This window comes from Ambystoma mexicanum, chromosome 5p (assembly GCF_040938575.1).
Source record: "Ambystoma mexicanum isolate Mex_15411 chromosome 5p, UKY_AmexF1_1, whole genome shotgun sequence".
Lineage (NCBI taxonomy): Eukaryota > Metazoa > Chordata > Amphibia > Caudata > Ambystomatidae > Ambystoma > Ambystoma mexicanum.
In genome coordinates, this window is record NC_090930.1 from 295,637,898 (window position 1) to 295,657,901 (window position 20,004).

Below are 20,004 nucleotides of genomic sequence, written 5' to 3' on the forward strand. Positions count from 1 at the left end.
TAATATTAGTCCAGGCTCACTTTAGCAAGGATCTAGGGTGTAACTAGCAGGTTAAACAAATTTTTGGCAACTGAAAGGCAAGCAGCAGCAGATTTTTACACGTGGAGAAATTTGCAAATCGCGGTAAATTCGCGAATGCGTTTTTCACGATTGCGGCAAAACTATAGGGGGTAGGAATGCGGTCTCTAAGCTTTCTGAGGAAAGTTACTGCAAGTCTCTAGCACAAACGGTCACGGAGATATGAGCGATTAAATAAAGGTCGTTTTTCAGATTTGAAATTTTAAAGTTCAAAAAAGACAAGTGCAGCTTGCAACTAGAAAATGACAGGTGACAGCTTTACAAATGACAGGTGACAGTTAGGAGGCAGTTCTACTTAGATTAAAATAGCTTGGATTATATTATTTTAACTAAGAGATTGGTTCTGCACAGTTTTCTAGGTACTCACACTATATTCTTGAGTTAAATGGGCCTCGCCACGGATCTGGTCAGGTTTTAGACTGGACTCTGGTCTCTGCACTTCACAGTGATCTGGGTCAGCTCTCTCTGGTTCTGCTAACAGTGGTCTGGATCAGCTCTGCTCTGCTGGTCTGGTCTAGGTTTCTGGTTCTGGATATTTGATAGATTTGAAGTCTCTATGTCTGCTCTCTGAAGGTTGAGGGAGGTAAAGTATGGATTTTCCGGCAGAGCTTCCAGCTGCAAATGGATTTGAAGGTCCCTATCTGTCCTGTCTGTCTGCTTTTATGTGTTTTCAAAATGGGTGTGTGTGCAGCATCACTAGACCCTACCCCTCTACACTTGCCATTGGCCAAGCTTTCATTTCTCCCCTGATTGGGGGAGCTAAGTTGTGTCAGAGTGATGTCATTTTACAGCCTGCAGAAAGTCCACTCCTCCTGTCAACTTGCACACAAATCTAGATTTGAACCAAATACATATTTGCAGAGGTACATATTGTTTTAAAATTACACGCACCCCTCACATATCACAGGAGGAATCCCCTGTTAAAACTCTGCTCTTCCTGGGGGCTTGCATTCAGAAATGGCAATATTTTGCACTTTTTAACTGGTTTGCAATACCGGACATTACCCCAAATTTACACACATGTGCGCAAGGAGTATGGACATTAGTTGATGAAGTGTCAGATTTTTCACATGCACACATTTTGAGTAATATCCTCTTTTCCGCTAAAACCCCCCTGAACATGCCACCGGTTCTAAAAACCTCTTAAAATGTGGGCAGAAAAATCACAAGAATTATGGTATCATTTATAAAATTTTCACATGTCCGTACTATGAGTTATTCATATTCATCTTTTTAGAGTTATGTTCTGGCCCCAAAGGGGTGTGGTTTTCCCCCAGCACAAGGTTGAATTTCTGGTTTTTCCAGTTCTGCCAAGCCAGCTTGCTCTCACAGGCAGTGCTCCTCCCCTTTACTTCCAGGAGGAAGCTCCATTTACGACTGCCGCCAATAAAACATTTGCCTGAGTCAGGACAGGGCTTTGTTCAGAGCTCCTGTATTCTGTGGGGGCTCCCCTTAATTCAATTATCAGAGAGATGGCATATCCTTAGTGTGGCCAGCAAAAGGCAGATAGGCCTGGGAACACAGCTGTGACTCAAGTTTCATCTCCTGTCGGGGGTAGCTGGTGGGCAGAATTCAGTTCCTTAAGCCAGGTTTCATATAAAATGTCACTTTTTGTTCCCCAGTTTAAGTCAAGACAATTTTTTACATATGCAGCTAGAATGCTGATTCTAAGTTCAAAACTATGACATTTAAACAATTGCAACCTATGTGACACTCAAAAGTAGGTCACTCATTTCTTTTAAACATTTAGATTTTTAGTGTCTTTCAGTCCAAATTTACTTAAACTGCTGAAATCCCCAGCTCAGCCAGTCTTGTTATAAACCTTCAAGTCACTTCAGAATATAACTTTACATTGGATCCACCTCTCAGTAAGTCTTTCTTTGGCATGTTTTGGGTTCATTTATTCAGTTTTCTACAAAAAAGTAAAATCTGGTGGTTTTAAAACGCCGGCTTTCTGATAGTGGTGAGTACTGGTACTGCACCCCTTTTTGGGATTTAAGAAAATGAATTCTCCACAGTTATGGGTTTGCTTTTGGCAATCAGCATTGCCATTCCCAATGGTTTCAGACTACTGTGTGGGTAGTCCAATGGTGGTTTTAGGCAGTGTCCTTCTGTGCCCATAACATCGGCAAAAATGGGTGGCAGCCTATTCTTCATGCACTTCCCTGGGCATTTTCTGGGAAGCTCTGGCCATCATGATGTTTTCATGTCAGTACTGCACAGTTTTGAGGTAGGGCTCGGATGCATGTGTAAATACATCCCACAAAGGGCATTACCCTCGCGAACAAGCTTAAGCTGGTGTTGCACTTGCCATTGAAAAGGCTTCAAGTATTACAATCAGTGGTTCAATAACATTATTTGTTGAGCATGCATTATTTGTTATTTTAGTAAACCCCAAAAGTATAATGACCACAAAAAGAGCATCACGGTATGGGGTAATTATCTCAAACCCTGCGATCAAAATTGTTAGATGCAGAATAGTGAACACAGCAACATCCATAGCAGAAACTGTAGGGGAGGATGATTATGGACATGACTGCACAATGTATAATGAATTTTATAATGACGTTCCCTGTGTTAAAGAAAATGTTCTCAGAGGGGGGAGTTCTCTTTATTGATGGTTCTTCAAAAATTAACCAAACGATGGAGAAAGGTATACTGGGTCAGCAGTAGTGAAGCTGAACTGACAGGGTGAATTTGAAGGTGTTACAAGTGTGAGATTGCCTTTGCATTGCTCGGCACAGGCTCTAGGATTATTGGCGCTTATCACTGCACTCTAAAAATACAAGGACGAGGAAGTGACAGTGTACTCTGACTCCGCCTATGTGATGTCAACTTTACACACAGGTTTGTGGTGCTGGAAAACGAGGGGCTTCCTCCACACAGACAGCACTCCAGTGCAACATGCAGCCATATTGGATAAATTCATTTGTAAGCTTTAGACGCTGGTTTCCAGAGTCTCCATTTATGATGGACAGACCCAGAATCACTAGGTTTCCTCTGCATCAGAGTCATGCCTCATTGTCAGCATGTAGGTAACCTCACCAGGCCAGTTGCTTGGTGACTGAGCCTAACATGTTTCTGGAAGTATTTCTAATTTTTGGAGTACAGTATTGGCTGTTGCTGGTGCAGTAGAGTCTCTAGGATGGGTTGAGTGGACACCTTCCATAAAGCCTGCCCTCACCTCCTTTACCCTGCCCTGCACTGAGCAACAGGAGGCCTGGTGCTTGGGGTGTGCAGCACACACAAAGCAACCTTTTGAGAGTTAATGACTTAATTTGGGCTGTAAATGTGCTATTAGTGCAATACAAATGTCATAACCAGGTCATCTGTCAGCCACTTTATTTATAAGCACTATTCATGTACTTCACTGAAGTCCTGTTATAAACAAGCACTGGCAAAGCCAACAGTTTTGGTTTGTGTATAAGTATTAGGCATATGCCAGGCACAGTCATTAAATGGCCAGGTACCTGCACCATTTTTTTTGCACCTGCTACCATCAACGGCCAATTAATACTACTATGGCAGTGCAAATGGCAGCCTTCCATAAAGCCTTGCTAATGGAAGGGGGTTTCAGTGCCATCCTTCTTCTCCCCCTGAAAATAAGGGATGTCCCGAGGCCACACTCCCCTTTCTACTCCCTAGATCACTTTTCCAACCGCCCAAGCCGTGTTCATGGTATGCGGTTCACTGAACAATCCCAACTTTGGCCTGCTAATCCTGGTGGGTGGCTGTGTGTGGGTGTGTGTGTGGGAGCACATGAGTGTTTCTATTACATGGCCTCCAAAGAACATCTCGAGGCAACATGTCAAAGGTCTTTTAATAAAAGCTATTAAAGCAGCATTCAGTCTGACTCATGATGTTACAGGAAGATCTTGGTTCCTGAAAGATTGCTGTGACTGTGCCAGTTCTTTAAATGAGACCGCAGTACCTTCTCGTGTTGCCAATCGCTTCTGAAAGAGATTTGCAACTGATCATGAGTTAGTTAGGCATCACAAGTTTCTTGGCACCGAATTCTTCAGGGATTATTTTGAATAGGATGCTGATGCTTATGTCGATTATTTTAAATTTCGTTTCGATGTCCTAATCAACAACGGCCTGATGCAAGAGTGAAGAATTACTGGAGTGACAGAAGACTTTCTTGGAACTGTTTACTTTACAAACTGTCAGACAAACATCACGCCGCCCTCCCCACCACATCAACAATACTGCACGGCTGTATAAAATGCCAAGCCCAATGTTGGCATCTGCTCACTCCTGTATAAAATGCCAAGCCCAATGCTGGCACCCTGCTGTTGTAAAGTGCTCCACTGCTCTCAAGCTAGGTTTCCACTATAAGCAAATAAAATACAAATAAAACAAACTGCTCGTTCAGAAAGGCCCGTTTTACGTTGTTGCTGCTTTGGTAGTGCAGGCATTATTCTAAAAAGTTGCACAAAGCAGAGAAGGCTACAGAGTGTGTTCTCCCAGAGGCAGGGGAAGAGCTCAGTGTGCTCGTACAGAATAGGAAGAGCATAAAAGTGGGCAGGAGCTGCCTAGGTGAGGGCATGGTTTCACTTTTAACCCCGGTTTCGCAATAACTACTCAATGATGTGATTAGTGGGGCATTCAATGGTGATCCCTGGCAATGATGCGAATACCTGAAACTGGGGGTGATTGTACTGTCACCTGCATGGGAGGGCCTGGGGAAAGGTCCACTGTGACCTCCGTGAGAGGGCCTGGGGAAAGGTCCACTGTGACCCTCGTGAGAGGACCTGGGGAAAGGCCCACTGTTACCTTCGTGAGAGGACCTGGAAAAAGGTCCACTGTGACCTTCGTGAGAGGACCTGGGGAAAGGTCTGCTCTGATCTGCATTTGATGGCCTGGGGGTGATTGTACTGTGACCTGCATGAGAGGGCATGCTATTGCCTGTGTCAGAAGGTCAGGGGATGGTTCCACTGAGAGCTGCATGGCAGGGCTTAGGGGCAGTTCCACTGTGACCTTCGTGAGAGGACCTGGGGAAAGGTCTGCTGTGACCTTTGTTTGATGGCCTGGGGGCGATTGTACTGTGACCTGCGTGAGAGGACCTGGGGAAAGGTCCACTGTGACCGTCGTGAGAGGACCTGGGGAAAGGTCTGCTGTGACCTTTGTTTGATGGCCTGGGGGCGATTGTACTGTGACCTGCGTGAGAGGACCTGGGGAAAGGTCCACTGTGACGTTCGTGAGAGGGCCTGGGGAACGGTCCACTGTGACCTTTGTTTGATGACCTCGGGGCGATTGTACTGTGACTTGCATGAGAGTGCCTGGGGAACGGTTCACTGTGACCTGCGTTGTATGGTCTGAGGGTGATTGTACTGTGACCTGCATGAAAGGGCATGCTATTGCCTGTGTGAGAAGGTCAGGGGATGCTTACGCTGTGACCTGCATGGCAGTGCCTGGGGGAGATTTCACTGTGACTTGTGGGGGACGCCCTTAGAAGCCTTCATCTCTGTGGAATGGGCTGGGGGTGGATACAATGCACTTTGCATAGGCACAGTACAGTATGTCAACAGCTGTGCAGTACTGTTACAAATACTGATTAGTGGCACGTGGCAGTTGGAGATAGCAGCTGCAGATAGCAAGCGTCTGTGCTCCTCCCCCACTTTCAGTCATCAGTTCTTATAGCTGATGTGAAATACAGCACATAAGAGAGCTTCTATATCTGCCATTACAATTGTGAACACTGAAGCTCACTGTCTTGCAAGAGGGGAATAGATCGCTGGAGTGATTATATATTAGAATATTGTGCCCAGCTGTTTGGACGCCATTGAACAATTTGCATCAACAAAGTTATCGCCACAGGTGCCCACTGTCCATCAGGGTAAAAAGCATGAGATGTACTAATGGCAATGAAAATTACTGTACCTGGAATTTTCTTTCATGTGGCAATTCGGCATAATTTTTATGTTCAGTTTTTGTTTCCTCTGTAATTCACTCTGGTAATACAACATGAAAAAAGAGCGTAGAAATGGTGTTTGTTACTAGGCAACGCATGTCGCTTAATATCAATGGGTCATTTGTACTCCCTCTGTATGGCTACTTTCTCTGCAGAATCTATCATGAAGTCCAGTTTAATAGCGGAGTTGTATTCGGTGGTTGCTTCTTATTTGGTGCATCTATGCCATACATGATATCGAACCCTTGTGTGTGTTCCTCGCCTAACAATATCACTTGGGTCATTGCAGAATCATCAAGGCCGGATAACCTGACACATCATTTCAAGCAATCTGAAAGATATGCAGCAACTACACAGAGTTCAGTAAGTGGTCTTATCTCATTAAAGGCTGTCCCTGTGCGTTACAGTATCTTACTGCATGCTAGAGAGAGCCCCATACAATGACAACATGAAAGAGAGCCCCATACAATGACAACATGAAAGAGAGCCACATACAATGACAACATGCCAAATAGAAAATTGCAACACATCTGTTTATCTTTTGCCTGGCCTTCTAGAGAGTTTTAGCCATACTTCATCAACACGTTCACTGAGTCAAAACCATAGGCGATCTTTATTGCACCAAGTGGCCATGTTTTTTGTTTTTTAAATCACTGGCTCCATTGGACATGCACTGGAGGTGGTCAGTGTTAGTTGTCATATCACTGGCCCTTAGCACCATGAGGGTTTGACCCAGGATGCCAAAATCAATAGTGCCCCCAGCTTCTTAGAGTACCACGCGGTAAGCTCCTGTTGTCCACATTAAAGGTCCTTGTTGAAATGTCGAGCGAGCTGACTTATCCCAGCCATTCGCTCCCATGATTCAAGCCTGTGTTGCAAGCAAGCTTGGAAGGTGCGAGCGCTGCCCCAACCATTACTCTCCCGCCTCCTCTTCCCTCCGGTCCCTGCTTCTTCCTCTCCCCCACCCCAACCTACTTAGCTGATTCTTATTGCGGTGGCACCTCCTCCATCAGAGCTCCAGCTTCTCAGGCCACCATGGAAATGGAGTAGGGGCCTTGCATAGAGCTCTGCCTTCCACTTCCATGTCAGCCATCTTAGGTGAGTATTAGTTTGAATGACCAGGACGCCGCGAGCATGCCATGCAAACCATTCATCCAAACAAATATATTGCTATCAGCACTCTGGATTAAAAGTCTGGGGTGCCAATGGCAACAATACTTTTGCCGGTGAGCTGGATGGGACAGTCACACCACCGAGCCCCATTGTTAAGAATCTAACTTCGCACAGCCTATAACTTGGTTCCCAGGCCATTACCGCCCGATCCAACCCACCAGCTTGGGTATTATTGCTATATTATTGTCAGGTGATGCTGCTTTGTCTGCAATGGAGCTGCCAACATTTCAAAGTACCTGCGAGATACCGGGGAACTACCATGCTTTCTCCACCGGCCACCACAGTGGAGAGGCCAGTAAGTCACAGCCCCTACCAGCAGGCTTTGAGTCGGCCAGTCCGGAAAGGTGCTGTTACACGTTGTTTCCGGCACCTTATTTCTGGAGCGGCCAACTCATAATGAGCGCCATAGTCTTGTTCAAAGATTGCCTGGCTGCCAGGCAGAATGCTCTCAATATAGTCAACAACTACCTGTATTGCCCACACGTCAGGTATTCTACCATGTTGAAGATATAACGCTGCTCAGCTTCTACGTACACTTTGCTCCTCCGAGTAATACCGGAGCTAGAGCTGTGAAGGGTGTGTGAGAAAGGAGCTGTGCCGCGGCTTGACCTTGAAACCCAGAGCACTGAAGAAGAATAGCACACGTGAGGGAGAGTGTGGTGGCACGCCATGCTGTTTCTCTGTACACACTTCTCTCCGCCCTCTTCACGGCTGACAACTGCTAGTGGTGACGGTAAGACAGAGGACTGGATGGAGAAAGTACTATGCAGTGCCACACAAGCGCCCCTGCCCCGCCCATCGGCAGCATGCTCTCTGGGGCTGTGAGGTGCAACAGAGCCCTGCTTTTTGAGTGGAGTCTCAACAACCATGCCCATGCAGCGCCTCCAGGGGCATGGAACTCATAACAGTTTCATCCTAGCCTCTGCAGTGCACTGGGAGTAATGTGGCTGAAAATGTAATTAACGCTGTGTTCACTTTTTTAGTTTGGGCGATAAGGTGGCTGTGCCCCCCGATAAGCCAAAACTATTGCATTGGAGTATGGGTAGGAGGGAGATGGTGTGAGGTGGGACTCACAGCTTGTGGTTTTATTTGGTTATTTACCCACCCATTGTCTGCCCCAGGCAATGTAAATGCCTACGACCAGTCCCACCCACTACCTGCCTCATCCCGCATAAAACACATCATCCGGAGATCTGTTTGAGCTCGTTCTATCGAGAGTTAACATCAACCTTTAGTCTGGTACTGTTATTTCTATGCAGTCTGATGAGTGTTCATGTTTTGATTACAGGTGCATATGGCATGATAAAATGTCTTAATCAAGCGTGCCTTCAGCCACTTGATTTATATGTCCGCATGAACTGACGTCCTGTTAAAAACAAGCAAGCACAAAGCAAACAATTTTGGCTCGAGGTATTGGATAGGCATTTGCCAGGTATTGCCATCACCTGCCCAGGTAATCAATCTATTTTCCAGCTGTTTCAATCTTATGGTCATTATGCCAGTGCCTAGCCAATGCCTATCCCAGGCCTGCACAAAAGCTCAAACTGTTGGCTTTGCCAGTGCTTGTTTCAGTTTGAACGCTATTTGCTTATAGGTGTATTCACTGAATTGAGGTAATTATGCCACTGATTTATGGACCTCACCTTCCAATCATTAGCGAAACTCTGAGTGGGTCATTATCCCACGATAATAAACGGGGTCACTAGCCGATAACAGAAAATGAATGGATCAGCTACAAGACTTCCCTGAAATGTTTTATGGAAAGGGTTCCTTGAGCATGTTGAATGTGGTGGTGTTTCTGCCAGCAGTCAGTCCTCATCTGAGGTCAATATCCAGGCATGTGTTGGAAGTGGCCACCAAGATCCCACCCTCCCCTCTGCATCATTGTTCAATGTGTCTGTAAAATAAGTTGCCATGTGCACCAAGCAAATAATATGATTTTTCCGTTTATCAGAGTCCAGCTTTTTTTGGCAGAAATAAAGAGAGCAAAAACATATTTTTCAAATCATCAGAATATTGTTCATCGAGTGACGAATTCGGCAGCAGTGATGACGACGATCCGAGCCAAAAGAGGTTGGCTTATTTTCTATTTTCTCCACGAATCACTCTATTCGACATTCTGGCTAACAAGTAACAAACGTTTCCTTTTGTTTCCTGTTCCTGGCTCCCTGTTTTTTGGCATCTAATCAACTGCTTTGAAACCATTGCGTTTAAGTTTAGCCTCGATTGCTTTCACTGGTGTCTAATTGTGTCCGCTGGTTCCAGTTGTTAGTTTTATTTCACTGTCTACTGTTTTTGCATTTTCACTGCTGCAGGATTCAGTGCAATGTAAATAATCCCAAATGGAGCAATTGGTTCCAATAGAAACCAGTTGTAAATCTTGAATGTCCAACAGAAAAGAAATACGCTCATTGTTGTAGTAATCCTAACCAGACCAGGGCAGTCGTTTGGGAATACGCCTGGAATTTGTCCTTTTTCGGCACCGTTACTTAATTGGAAAGAAAGGATTGCTGATCCAGAAAGGTGGAATGGTGTCTGAGATGTTGTGCCAGTATCCAGGGCATGGGCATTAAGGATGAGGCACCAGTGAAAAGTAAAGCACAATTACACTATTACTGAAAGCAGAAAACGTTCCTTTCCTCTAAATAAACACCCGTAAAACATATTATTTTGATTTAATTGTAGGCATTTTTTTAATTAGTTTTGGACATTTTAACGATAATCACAGTTCTGAAAGCCTCGTGGCCCCCTAACCAAATCACCTGAGATTTGAAAACGTTAGTGAAAGGAGTGAACGAAAAACCACATTGTTACCATCTTCCAGAACTGAAGCAGTTTACAGGTGTCACAAAACGGTTAATGTGGCGCATGCCATTGGATAACAGCATCTCTCTGAATTGAAGGAACGTGTTGCAGGCAGTGGGGGCTGGTGAATTTTTCTTTGGAGGGGAGTAAATGTTTGCCACAAATTACCTGGAGTGACCAAACAAAATGAGGGAGCCCAAAGCAAACAACCACGGTTCGGGGGCGGTTCTTTCACAGAGAACATTTCATATAATAATGGGTTAAAATGGTGTAGATTAACAGTTTACCATTTTTTCGTAGGGTAAGAGATAGAAAAATCTAATAGATGCAAGTCACCAGCATTGCACAGGAGCATTTTCCAAAGCATTTTCAGGATGTCTTGGACCACAATATATACCAATATAAAAAGCATGTTCGGGTTGGCTTTGACCATACATGTCCATGCTGGCTGCACCAATATATGCCAGTTTTCACATATAAGAGAATACTCATGTTTTCTGTTCCCATAATGCCAGTAATAATACTACAGAAAATCATGTACATGCTGGCTCTGCTAATATGTGCCAGTATTCCTACATAAGAAGTACTCCTGTTGGCTTTTCACGTAGAAAATACCATCCCCCTGTACGAAAACATGTCCAGACTGGCTCCACTGATGTAGGCTAGTATGGCCACATAAAAACAATCATCCTGTTGGCTTTACCCTTGATACAAAGTAAGACATGCCAGGTCTTTCTAAAAGAATATGTCCAGACTGGCTACATCAATTTAGGTCAGTATGGCCACGTATAAACACTGATCATGCTGGCGTTACCCTGACTGCCCAGTAGCAAATGATGTGCCAAAGTATGAATATATGTCCAGATTGGCTGCCACTGCACAAATGAAGCTCCGCTGCCACTCCTGCTTACCAGCCGAAACAAATACAAGCAAACACATTCTTGCAATCTCTCATTCACCTGTTCACCCATACAACATACGCTCTCTCATTCACATGCACACCCAAAAAACATACACTTTTGCAACCAAACGCATGTCTACAAAACCAAAGCATGCATACACACTTACACGCATACATATATTTCTTTTGTGTACCCGCAGCCCGAGCTGAACTTCAAATGACTCTGCCTCGTGCCACCTTCAACAAAGGCCGCCTATCTCCTGAGAAGCATGCAAGAGCGAGCAGGGAGAGCTTCCTGGTTCCTGCACATGTGCTGTAGAGTCAGAGGGCCACCTTCACGCTGTCCTTGAATCGCTGATTGTGTGATGTGGCCCATGAGTGCCCAGTAGACACATTCTACCCTGCACTACCCTAGTATGTATGCAGAATGGTCCATGCAAGGCTGGCGAAGCAAAACATAACCATCCTTGCATGGACCATTAGCCATGTGCTCTGGAGTACTGAAAAATGTCAAAGGGAAACCAAGTGCTCATTGTTTTCACTGCGCTGGCTTGGCTTACACATAATAGGTGTCAGGCTGGCATCCCATTACCCATTATGTATGTGCCACCCCTGGTTGCAGGGAGATTTAGGTAGAGCAGCACCTCTCTGAATTGAAAGGGTTTAAACATGTCCACAGGGATTGAGGTACTGCATTCCATGGGCTAGCTCCTCAGGGATTGAGGTAGAGCATTCCATGGGATAGCTCCTCAGGGATTGAGGTAGAGCATTCCATGGGATAGCTCCTCAGGGATTGAGGTAGAGCATTCCAAGGGATAGCTCCTCAGGGATTGAGGTAGAGCATTTCATGGGATAGCTCCTCAGGGATTGAGGTAGAGCAAGCATTCCAAGGGATAGCTCCTCGGATGGAAGGTCTTTGCCATTTTATAGATGAGGATTTGGAGGGAATCAATATTGCTCATGGCTAAACAATGGAGTGGTATTGAAGGTTTTTGGGAGAAATGTGGTTAGATATATAGAATGGATCATTTCCAAGCATACATTTCTAGATTAGAAGAAATATTATAAATGTCCATCTCTTTTTAACTGGAAACAAGTGAAAGCCCTTTCAACCTGGACCATTGTGATATCTCCGTATTCTGTTGGAAACTAATCTAGTGGGAGAATGTCAGGTGTAATCACCCATCCCTATGTTCGGGGCATGGGTTACCTTTTGACACAGAGTCAAAAAGGTCACCCTTTGGGTTCCTTTGGCTCACCCACTTGTATCTGTGGTCAGGAAGACAAGGCACATCTATGTGGGGAGCCAGAGAGACATAAATAAAGTGTAACACAGTATCACTTTAATAAAGGAATGTCCAAGCTCAAAGCCATATGGAAATGTCATTTTTGACATGTTAAAGGTGTTGATGTGACAAGGCAGTTTGGGAAAAGTCTCACCTTACAGGGGATGTAACTTGCACCTTGACCCTAATTCCTACGGTGAACCTCAAAGTCAGAGGTTCCAATGTCTGGTTTTATGGGTGTGCAGCTAATGTTGGAAGGGGCAGGCGGTGTCCTCTGTGCCCACCTCCTGTAGAAGACGCTTGCTTTAGATTGCCAATGTCACTTTTCATTTCTTAAGGCTGTAGATGTATTTTCTATTACATTCAGCAGATACAGGCCAGGGACCTGTTGGTTGCTGGTGTTCACGCTGTTGGTGGATGCCATGTCATGTTGCTGGGTCTGGCCAGAGATGGATCCGCAATCTTCTGGGAGCAGAAGTTCCTCGTAGCTTGAGACTCAACTAGGTTCTCCAGGTCAAGGGTATGGAGCCCTGCCTCCCAATTTCTCTCAGTTAAAGGAAGCCTGGAACATTTGATACCAAAGCAGAGCTTCACTGCCTGGAAGTGTTTGGGGAGGTTTCAATTTCATGTCAGGGCCCCCTCATGATCTGTCTTGAGGTTGCTTTTAATGTATATTGTTGCTACAGAATGGGTCCATCTCCCAATCAAAGGGTTGCTTCCATTGAAACCTTGTATAGGCCCCACAATCTGAGGACACTGTCCTCTTTAACATTTGTGAACATTTTCCAAAACATTCTCTCTGGCTTCAAAACCTGAGTTTCAGGCACAGCTTACCGTTAGTCACACAAGAACCAATGAATGTATTGGACAGGGCCTTACACGTCCCAGGCTGCCAAGGAATATAGTACCATGTGTGCAAACAGGCAAGAACCATCTTAGTGAAGGATGCAAGCGGTTGCAGAAACAAAGCACAGGTCAGCATGGAAATAGTGTGAAGCAATGCCGACTCACTGGGATGAGAGACTACTGGTGGTTTAGGGATTGACAAGAGGTCTAGTGAGAAACAGGATTTAATAGTGTATGTCCACCCCACCTGCATTGGTATCACTCAAGCTCAAGCAGGCATGTGGTAAGGAGAAGGAGACACTGTAGGATGGAGTCCGAGATTTACTTAGACTTCCAGCCGACCATGATTTGTTAGTGAAGACGAGTTCAAAGGATGATCTTGGGAGCAGAGGCAAAATTAAAATGGCTTGGCCGGCAGTCGTAAAATGGTCCCTGGATGGCAGATGACTGAAAAGGTCATGGGCTCCTAACAGGAACACTTGAAGCGTAGGATGTACGAGAATACTATGGACTTTCCAATGCAAGGCACAGATGCGGATAAAGAGACGTATAGCCAGGCAACCAGCGCAGCCCTTTTTCATCTAGTTAAGGCATGCCTCCTGCTGCAGATTCAAGTTAGAGCGCATCATTTGTGACTTTTCTGCAGAGTACTAGAGCCCTGTGGGTTCATCTGTGAACCCTGCCAGCACACCTCTCTCTCTATTCAGTAGCAAGCGTGTGTGGTTGTCTGGAGTGCAACTATATAAGCAGAGTCTTGAAAGTAGAAGAATCCCTGCATTAGCACCTCACCCTCATTCCTAAAATCTTGATCAAGGGGGCACTGATTAATGTCAGATCCCTCATGGCACACGCACTTGATATGGCCGATCTTGTCGTAACACATGACCTTGACTTCATTGCCATTACAGAAACTTGGCTTCACACTGCCTCAGGACCGCTTCTCCCACTGGCCATTCCCACAGGTTATACCATCATTAGAAACGATTGCAACATCAGCCAATCCAAAGGAGGTGGTTTTGCCTTCGTACACAAAAACTCAATCAATCTTCGCATTTCCTCCTCACAACAGATCACGTCAGCGGAAATGCTCACAGTTAAATTAGCTCTAGCTCCATCTCAGACCATCACACTCTACCTCATCTATAGGCCCCCTGGCTCTATATCTACATTCGCTGAAGACCTATCTTGCATTCTTGCAGACAATACTAAAACTAAATCTCAAATCATCTTACTATGTGACCTCAATTTGGGTTATCAACACTTTGCTATCCAACCTAGTCTTTACGCAACGCATTAACGAGCCAACACATGCCAAGGGCAGAATCCTTGATTGGATAAATGACTTAAATTGTGAAATCAATGTGGAATCTAACCAACCTTGTGTGTGAACAGACCACCACTTAATCACCTTCAGCATCCCTGCCAAAACTGCTCGCGCTACACATAACATCGCACCTGCAATCTCTACGAGAAATAAGAGAGACATAACATGTGAAAAATTACTCCCACTTATCCTCCCAGCTCTCAACATACACGTCTCCTGTGGTACTGATCCAACAGTCCTAATAGACCTGTTCAATCAGACTATGCTGAAAGCCCTGGACCTCATTGCATCCTGTAAATCCAGGAAACCCAAACCACGGGCTCACCTCAACTCTTGGTTTACACCTCAGTTGAGAGTTCTAGGCAAAGAAAAACAGAACTTGGAAGCGCGCTGGAAAAGTAACTCCACCAAAAATAACAAAGCGAGCCTTGCTCTGGCCACCTTGAACTACAAAGAGGCTATACTTCAGGCTAAAAAAAACACCTACAATAAGCGTATTGAACAAGCCAAATCAAACACTAAAGAGTTATTCAAATTACTAAAAGAATTGGAATCACCAGTCACCCCACCTGACACTTGTACCAAAGATAGTACCTGGTGCACCAATATTCAGAAGGCGCTCATTGGGAAAATAGCCACTCTCCAAATTAAAATCAATGATAAAAAAACCTGCCTTCAGATTGACCCGCAACCTATAACCCATCAGGATAGAAATAATACCATCGTCCACTCTCAGAAACCATTCAGCTTCTCGCCCCTCTCCATCACAGAAGAAGAAAACATTATTAACAATATCAAACCTTCTGATTGCCAGGGTGACTTATGTCCCGCCCCCATTATCAAGGAGGTCTCCCATTACCTAGCTCCTTTCATTACCTCTATTAGCTCAGGGATTGTCCCTGACAATCTGAAGGATGCTTGGGTCATACCACTTCTCAAGAAACCCTCTCTGGATGCAAGCATACCAACCAACTACAGGCCCATCACTAGAGTGCTGTTTTTGCTAAAACTCCTTGATTGAGCTGCCTACTTGCAGATCCAAGATTATCTGGAAACTAATAAACTCTTGGGACTTAGACAATCGGGTTTCCGTCCTCGGCACAGAACCGAAACCGCCTTTATTGATCTTAAAACACAGATTGAAGACCTAAAAGATAAGGGTAAACTGGCTCTTCTACTCCTACTAGATTTATCTGCAGCGTTCGACCTAGTAAATCACCAAATCATCTGTCGGCACCTCAGACTTGCTGCCCACTTCTCTGACAAAGCCACAGCCTGGATCAGTTAATTCCTGGACAATAGATCCATGAGGGTTTTCTCTCCCTCTGCTACCGCTGAGCCGTCACCAGTCACCTGTGGGATACCGCAAGGATCGTGTGTTTCACCTACACTTTACAACGTGTTTATGAAGTCACTGTTTGATATCCTAGATTATCTGGGTGTCACCTACACCAATTCACGCGGATGACACCCAGATACTCATTCCCATCACAGGTGACCACATAGCTGACACACTTGCCGTAAACTCCACCTACCAAGTCATCCAAGCATGGATGGCGCAACACGAACTTTGTCTTAATGACGAAAAGACAGAAATTCTCATCCTAGGCTCTACCGAAAGCAGCAACAAACTAGACCCATTGTTTAAATCTTTTATCATCGATGGTAACAAAGAACACTAAAACCCTAGGCATCTATATTGACTCCGCCCTCTCCCTCGCCAGACAAACTACCGCAGTATCCTCTGCCGCAGCGTACATGTGTAAGATCATTACGGCGTGCCATCCTTTCCTATCACCAGCCAACTGCATCACATTAGCCAGGACTCTGGTAATGTCTAAAATTGATTACTGCAACGCACTTTATCTCGGCACCAACCAAGGCAACATCAATAAGCTACAGATTATCCAAAATAATGCCATCAGATCTGCACTAAATATCCCCAAGAACCATCACATATATGATACCAGACGTAGTTTCTGATGGCTTTCAGTAACCCAAAGAGTCTCCCTCAAAACACTTGCACTGACACATAATGCCTTGCTAACCAAGAGCCCAGCTATCTGGCCAGCAGATTTTTCTTACCACACTACCAACAGACCCCTCAGAAGTGCCCAGACCAACTGCCTCACCATACCCCGCTTCAACCTTCAAAGATCTGGTGGAATTAGCTTCCCAGTAATGTGGTTGAAACTTTGGAACTCGCTACCGAACCCCCTTAGAGCAGAACCTTCCTTCCTGGCATTCAAGAGTAAGGCCAAAGCATGGCTATCTGCCCAAGACCTGCCTTTGAATCATTCTGCTCACTAGCCACCTCCCCTGCTCATACCTATTGCTCAGCTTCATTTGTACATATGTAATTATTCGTCATCCTAACTAGAATCTGTATATAAATACGTATAAAAATGTTTTCATGTATCTTGCAGAGCCTATTACCCATCTTTGTTTATGCTTATACTATGGTGTAACCTAAGTAATGCGCCCAGATGCCCTTGGGCCAAAATGTTCTTTCATGTTATGCAAAGCAGGCTGGAACCGGAAGTGGTTCTATTTGTCAACTTCCCCTTTCTCATGAGAGGTTTTTGAAAGAGTACAATAGGACTGGCGATCTTGGAGTAATAACCTTCTACCAGACAATAATTTATATGATTATTCGAGGTTTTTATAATGTGTTTTGCTCAGTAAGACACGTGTCACATTCTTATTGGGAATCAATAGAAACTAGCATTGAACAAGTTTAAAATGCGCCAGTTTACAATGCAAGTACAATGAAATAATGTAATTTTTATTTTAATAGCTGATTTTGCAAAACAACACAGCCTCACAGGCTTGGCATGCAATACTCAGGGTAGAGCTAGAATGTTTTAATTCATTAAGCACCTAATTGAAATCCAAGCCACATTCTAATCACAGCCAATGAAATGGCTCATTAGTGCGCAGGAGTTACAGGACTTGCAGAGCAACCGCAAAATAACCATATGTTGTTAAAACAGGTGCAACTGGTTACACAGTTTCTGGCATCTGTGAAAATCCGCATTGTTTGTGACTGGGTACTACCAGACCTCTCTGCAAAGCTCATTCCAAATCTGAACCCTGTGGGGCAACAACTTCCGCAATCTGTGGGCGTGATTCGTAAGGATTCTGCACGGGAGCAAAGGAGGATAAAGGGAGTGAGAATCTCTGATTTGCACCTGCCGCCCTCTGCCGGACTGTCAACACTCCTGCAGGAGCAACTCTGGACATGTCTGGAGCATCTGTGAGAGGCTCATGTGCCAGATTCGCTCCAGGCCTCTCCTTATTGGCTCCATCTTTAGGCTTTGTGGATCAGGTAGAAGGCAGCAGGTGCAGATCTGAGGCTGCTCATTGGATGCCGAATACATTAGCTACTGTGCATTACCGGACCGTGGAAAGAGCTCATGGCGATGTTCTCAATCTGCTGCAGGTTAGGACCTCTCCCAGCAGCAGCTTTCCACATTAGGCACAAGAAACGAAACCAAATGCAAGCATGTTCGGCCCCACCTTGCCATGCTCACACAGTGAAGCACGTTATCTTCTAGCTAAGAGCTGTGTAGACTTAATTGCAAAATGGCGGCCAGGAACAGCGGCAATATCTACAACATGTCATTTAAAAGAAAATCCGCACCTTTAAACCCGCATTAATCTGGTTCTTCGGAAACCAAATCCGCTCCACTACCCCCTCAGACCCCCCCACCACCATAGAACCTCATAGTATTGCATAAGGCAGTTTATTTCGTATGTTTAAGTGGGGTGGGGGAGTGGGCGCGCGCGCTCGAAATCATTTATACCTTTGACAAAATGCCGCTCCCTCGACACTCACACTGCTCAGAACTTTAATTGCTTGACTTAAAAGAAGAGAAGGTCTGCTATTAATTGAGTTAATTAACTTTTTCTGAGAATGTGGTTTCATTTGGTTTCATGTTTTGCCTTATATGTGTTGGTTTCTAGGCAACAAATGAGCAATGGAGTGGCAGACTGTTCAAGGACAAGGGCGCCAGAGGGAATCGAGCTGAAACCCCAAAGCGCCGTAAATGAACAGAAGGTACTCCAGGCACTACACAGCGGCATGTGCTGCCTTTATCAACAAGAGTACATTTTATATCAATTATTCTGTGATGCACCGTTCTTGAGGGCGGACCAAGACAGGGCAGGGGTCGAAGGGCAGATTAACTATGACATCAGGAGCCTGCTACAAGTAGGAGGCAATGCATGCAAAATAAATAGAGTGGCATGAGGTGTATATATAGTGTTGAAGAGACGTATAGTATTGCGCCTTGAGAAGAGGTCTGCAAACTGTCTATTATATTCAATATATTGCAATTCTGAGAGCAAGCAAATTGAGGCACGAGGCTATAGGCTTCATAAGGACATGGGCCTCCGAGGTGAGTTTGAGGGGCCTTTTCACGTACATTTGGTTTGTATTTTTCTTGAATACTCATTAACAATTTACCCTCATAATCCGCTTTGTTCGTGAATGTCATTGTCCTTTCTCCATGTTCATGTTCCCCAGCTTTCTTTCACGGTGTAATTGCACTCATGTTCTTTCCCCGCCCTTCCACTTTTCTTGCGACGTGTGTGCTTGTATTCTGCTCCTTTCCCTTCCCCAGCACGCGCACTGCAGAGTCCTCTCTTTCTTTTTCATTCATGTAATGCTCTCTTCCCTTGGCCTGTTCGTCCGGCCCGCTCATTGTCTTGTCACTCTTTTCTAAGAATGTCCGCAGTTCCTCCTTTCTGGCTCGGCTTTCTTCAAGCCCTTGCCCCGTACCCCCACCCACCCCCCACCCTGCTTCAGAGAGAAGCTCTCGCTTTGAAAATACACAACGCCTGCAGCCACTCTGTGTCTCACTCAACCAGTGAGCGGTGGCAGGTGCTGGGCGTCGAAGCTGCAAGAAGGCCCTGTGCCATCTACCCGCTGTAATAAATTGCAGCACGCGGGGAATGGGTTTCCCGCTACGTGTGTTACAACTCACTCGTAATAAGAACATTAACTGCAGGAAATCACATTGTCGCGTTTATGATATGCAGAATATCAACGCATCGTGTGTTTTGGTTAAACTAGCTCCGGCCGTGCGTTATAAGGATTTTACGGCTCACTAGAACTTTCTGAGACGATGTGCTGACTTTTGTCCTATCATATAATGTGCAATTGTGGGTGTTTGGCGTCTTATGATTACGCCATTATCCTCTCTACTAATTGGTCTCCTTCCTCTGAGGATAGTCATAATCCACAACAATGAAACAAACCACACATAGCTTCGCACAACAGCACATGGCGGATCCCAGCTGAAGAACACACCTATGCTGAGCGAAGGGTGTAAACCAAACTGAAGCGGGCAACAGCGCATCACACCACTCTTGCTCTTTTCTCCTGCTCAGTATTACTAACTCCCCCCTCCCCCGTCACTTTACAGATCCGCCAAAACACCAAGAAACCACACAGGTGGCACCCGTGCGCGGTGTACAACTTTTTGACATAACATGTGTGTAGCATGCAGATTACAGGTGCAATCTGTACTGTATGAAGGAACGCACCAGAGCTGAGCTTTTAATGTTCTGATTTATTTTCTGGTATTTTATCGAAATCATTTTTAAAGCGTCCTTCAGGTAGTGCTCTCCTGAGCAAACCTATAAACCATCTATACACTACTATAAAATACTT

The 20,004-nt window shown here is 45.1% G+C and overlaps 1 protein-coding gene across 4 annotated transcripts in view; it reads left to right on the forward strand.

The window, feature by feature from the left end:
- NRK (Nik related kinase) overlaps window positions 1–20,004 on the forward strand; it is a 1,461,188-nt gene that overhangs the window by 1,162,350 nt on the left and 278,834 nt on the right. For all 4 annotated transcript variants that reach the window (XM_069612728.1, XM_069612727.1, XM_069612725.1 and 1 more), the window contains 3 exons: window positions 6,282–6,355; window positions 9,120–9,238; window positions 18,294–18,387. In XM_069612728.1, coding sequence (XP_069468829.1) covers window positions 6,282–6,355; window positions 9,120–9,238; window positions 18,294–18,387 — 287 coding nt within the window. The remainder of the gene's footprint in view (window positions 1–6,281; window positions 6,356–9,119; window positions 9,239–18,293; window positions 18,388–20,004) is intronic.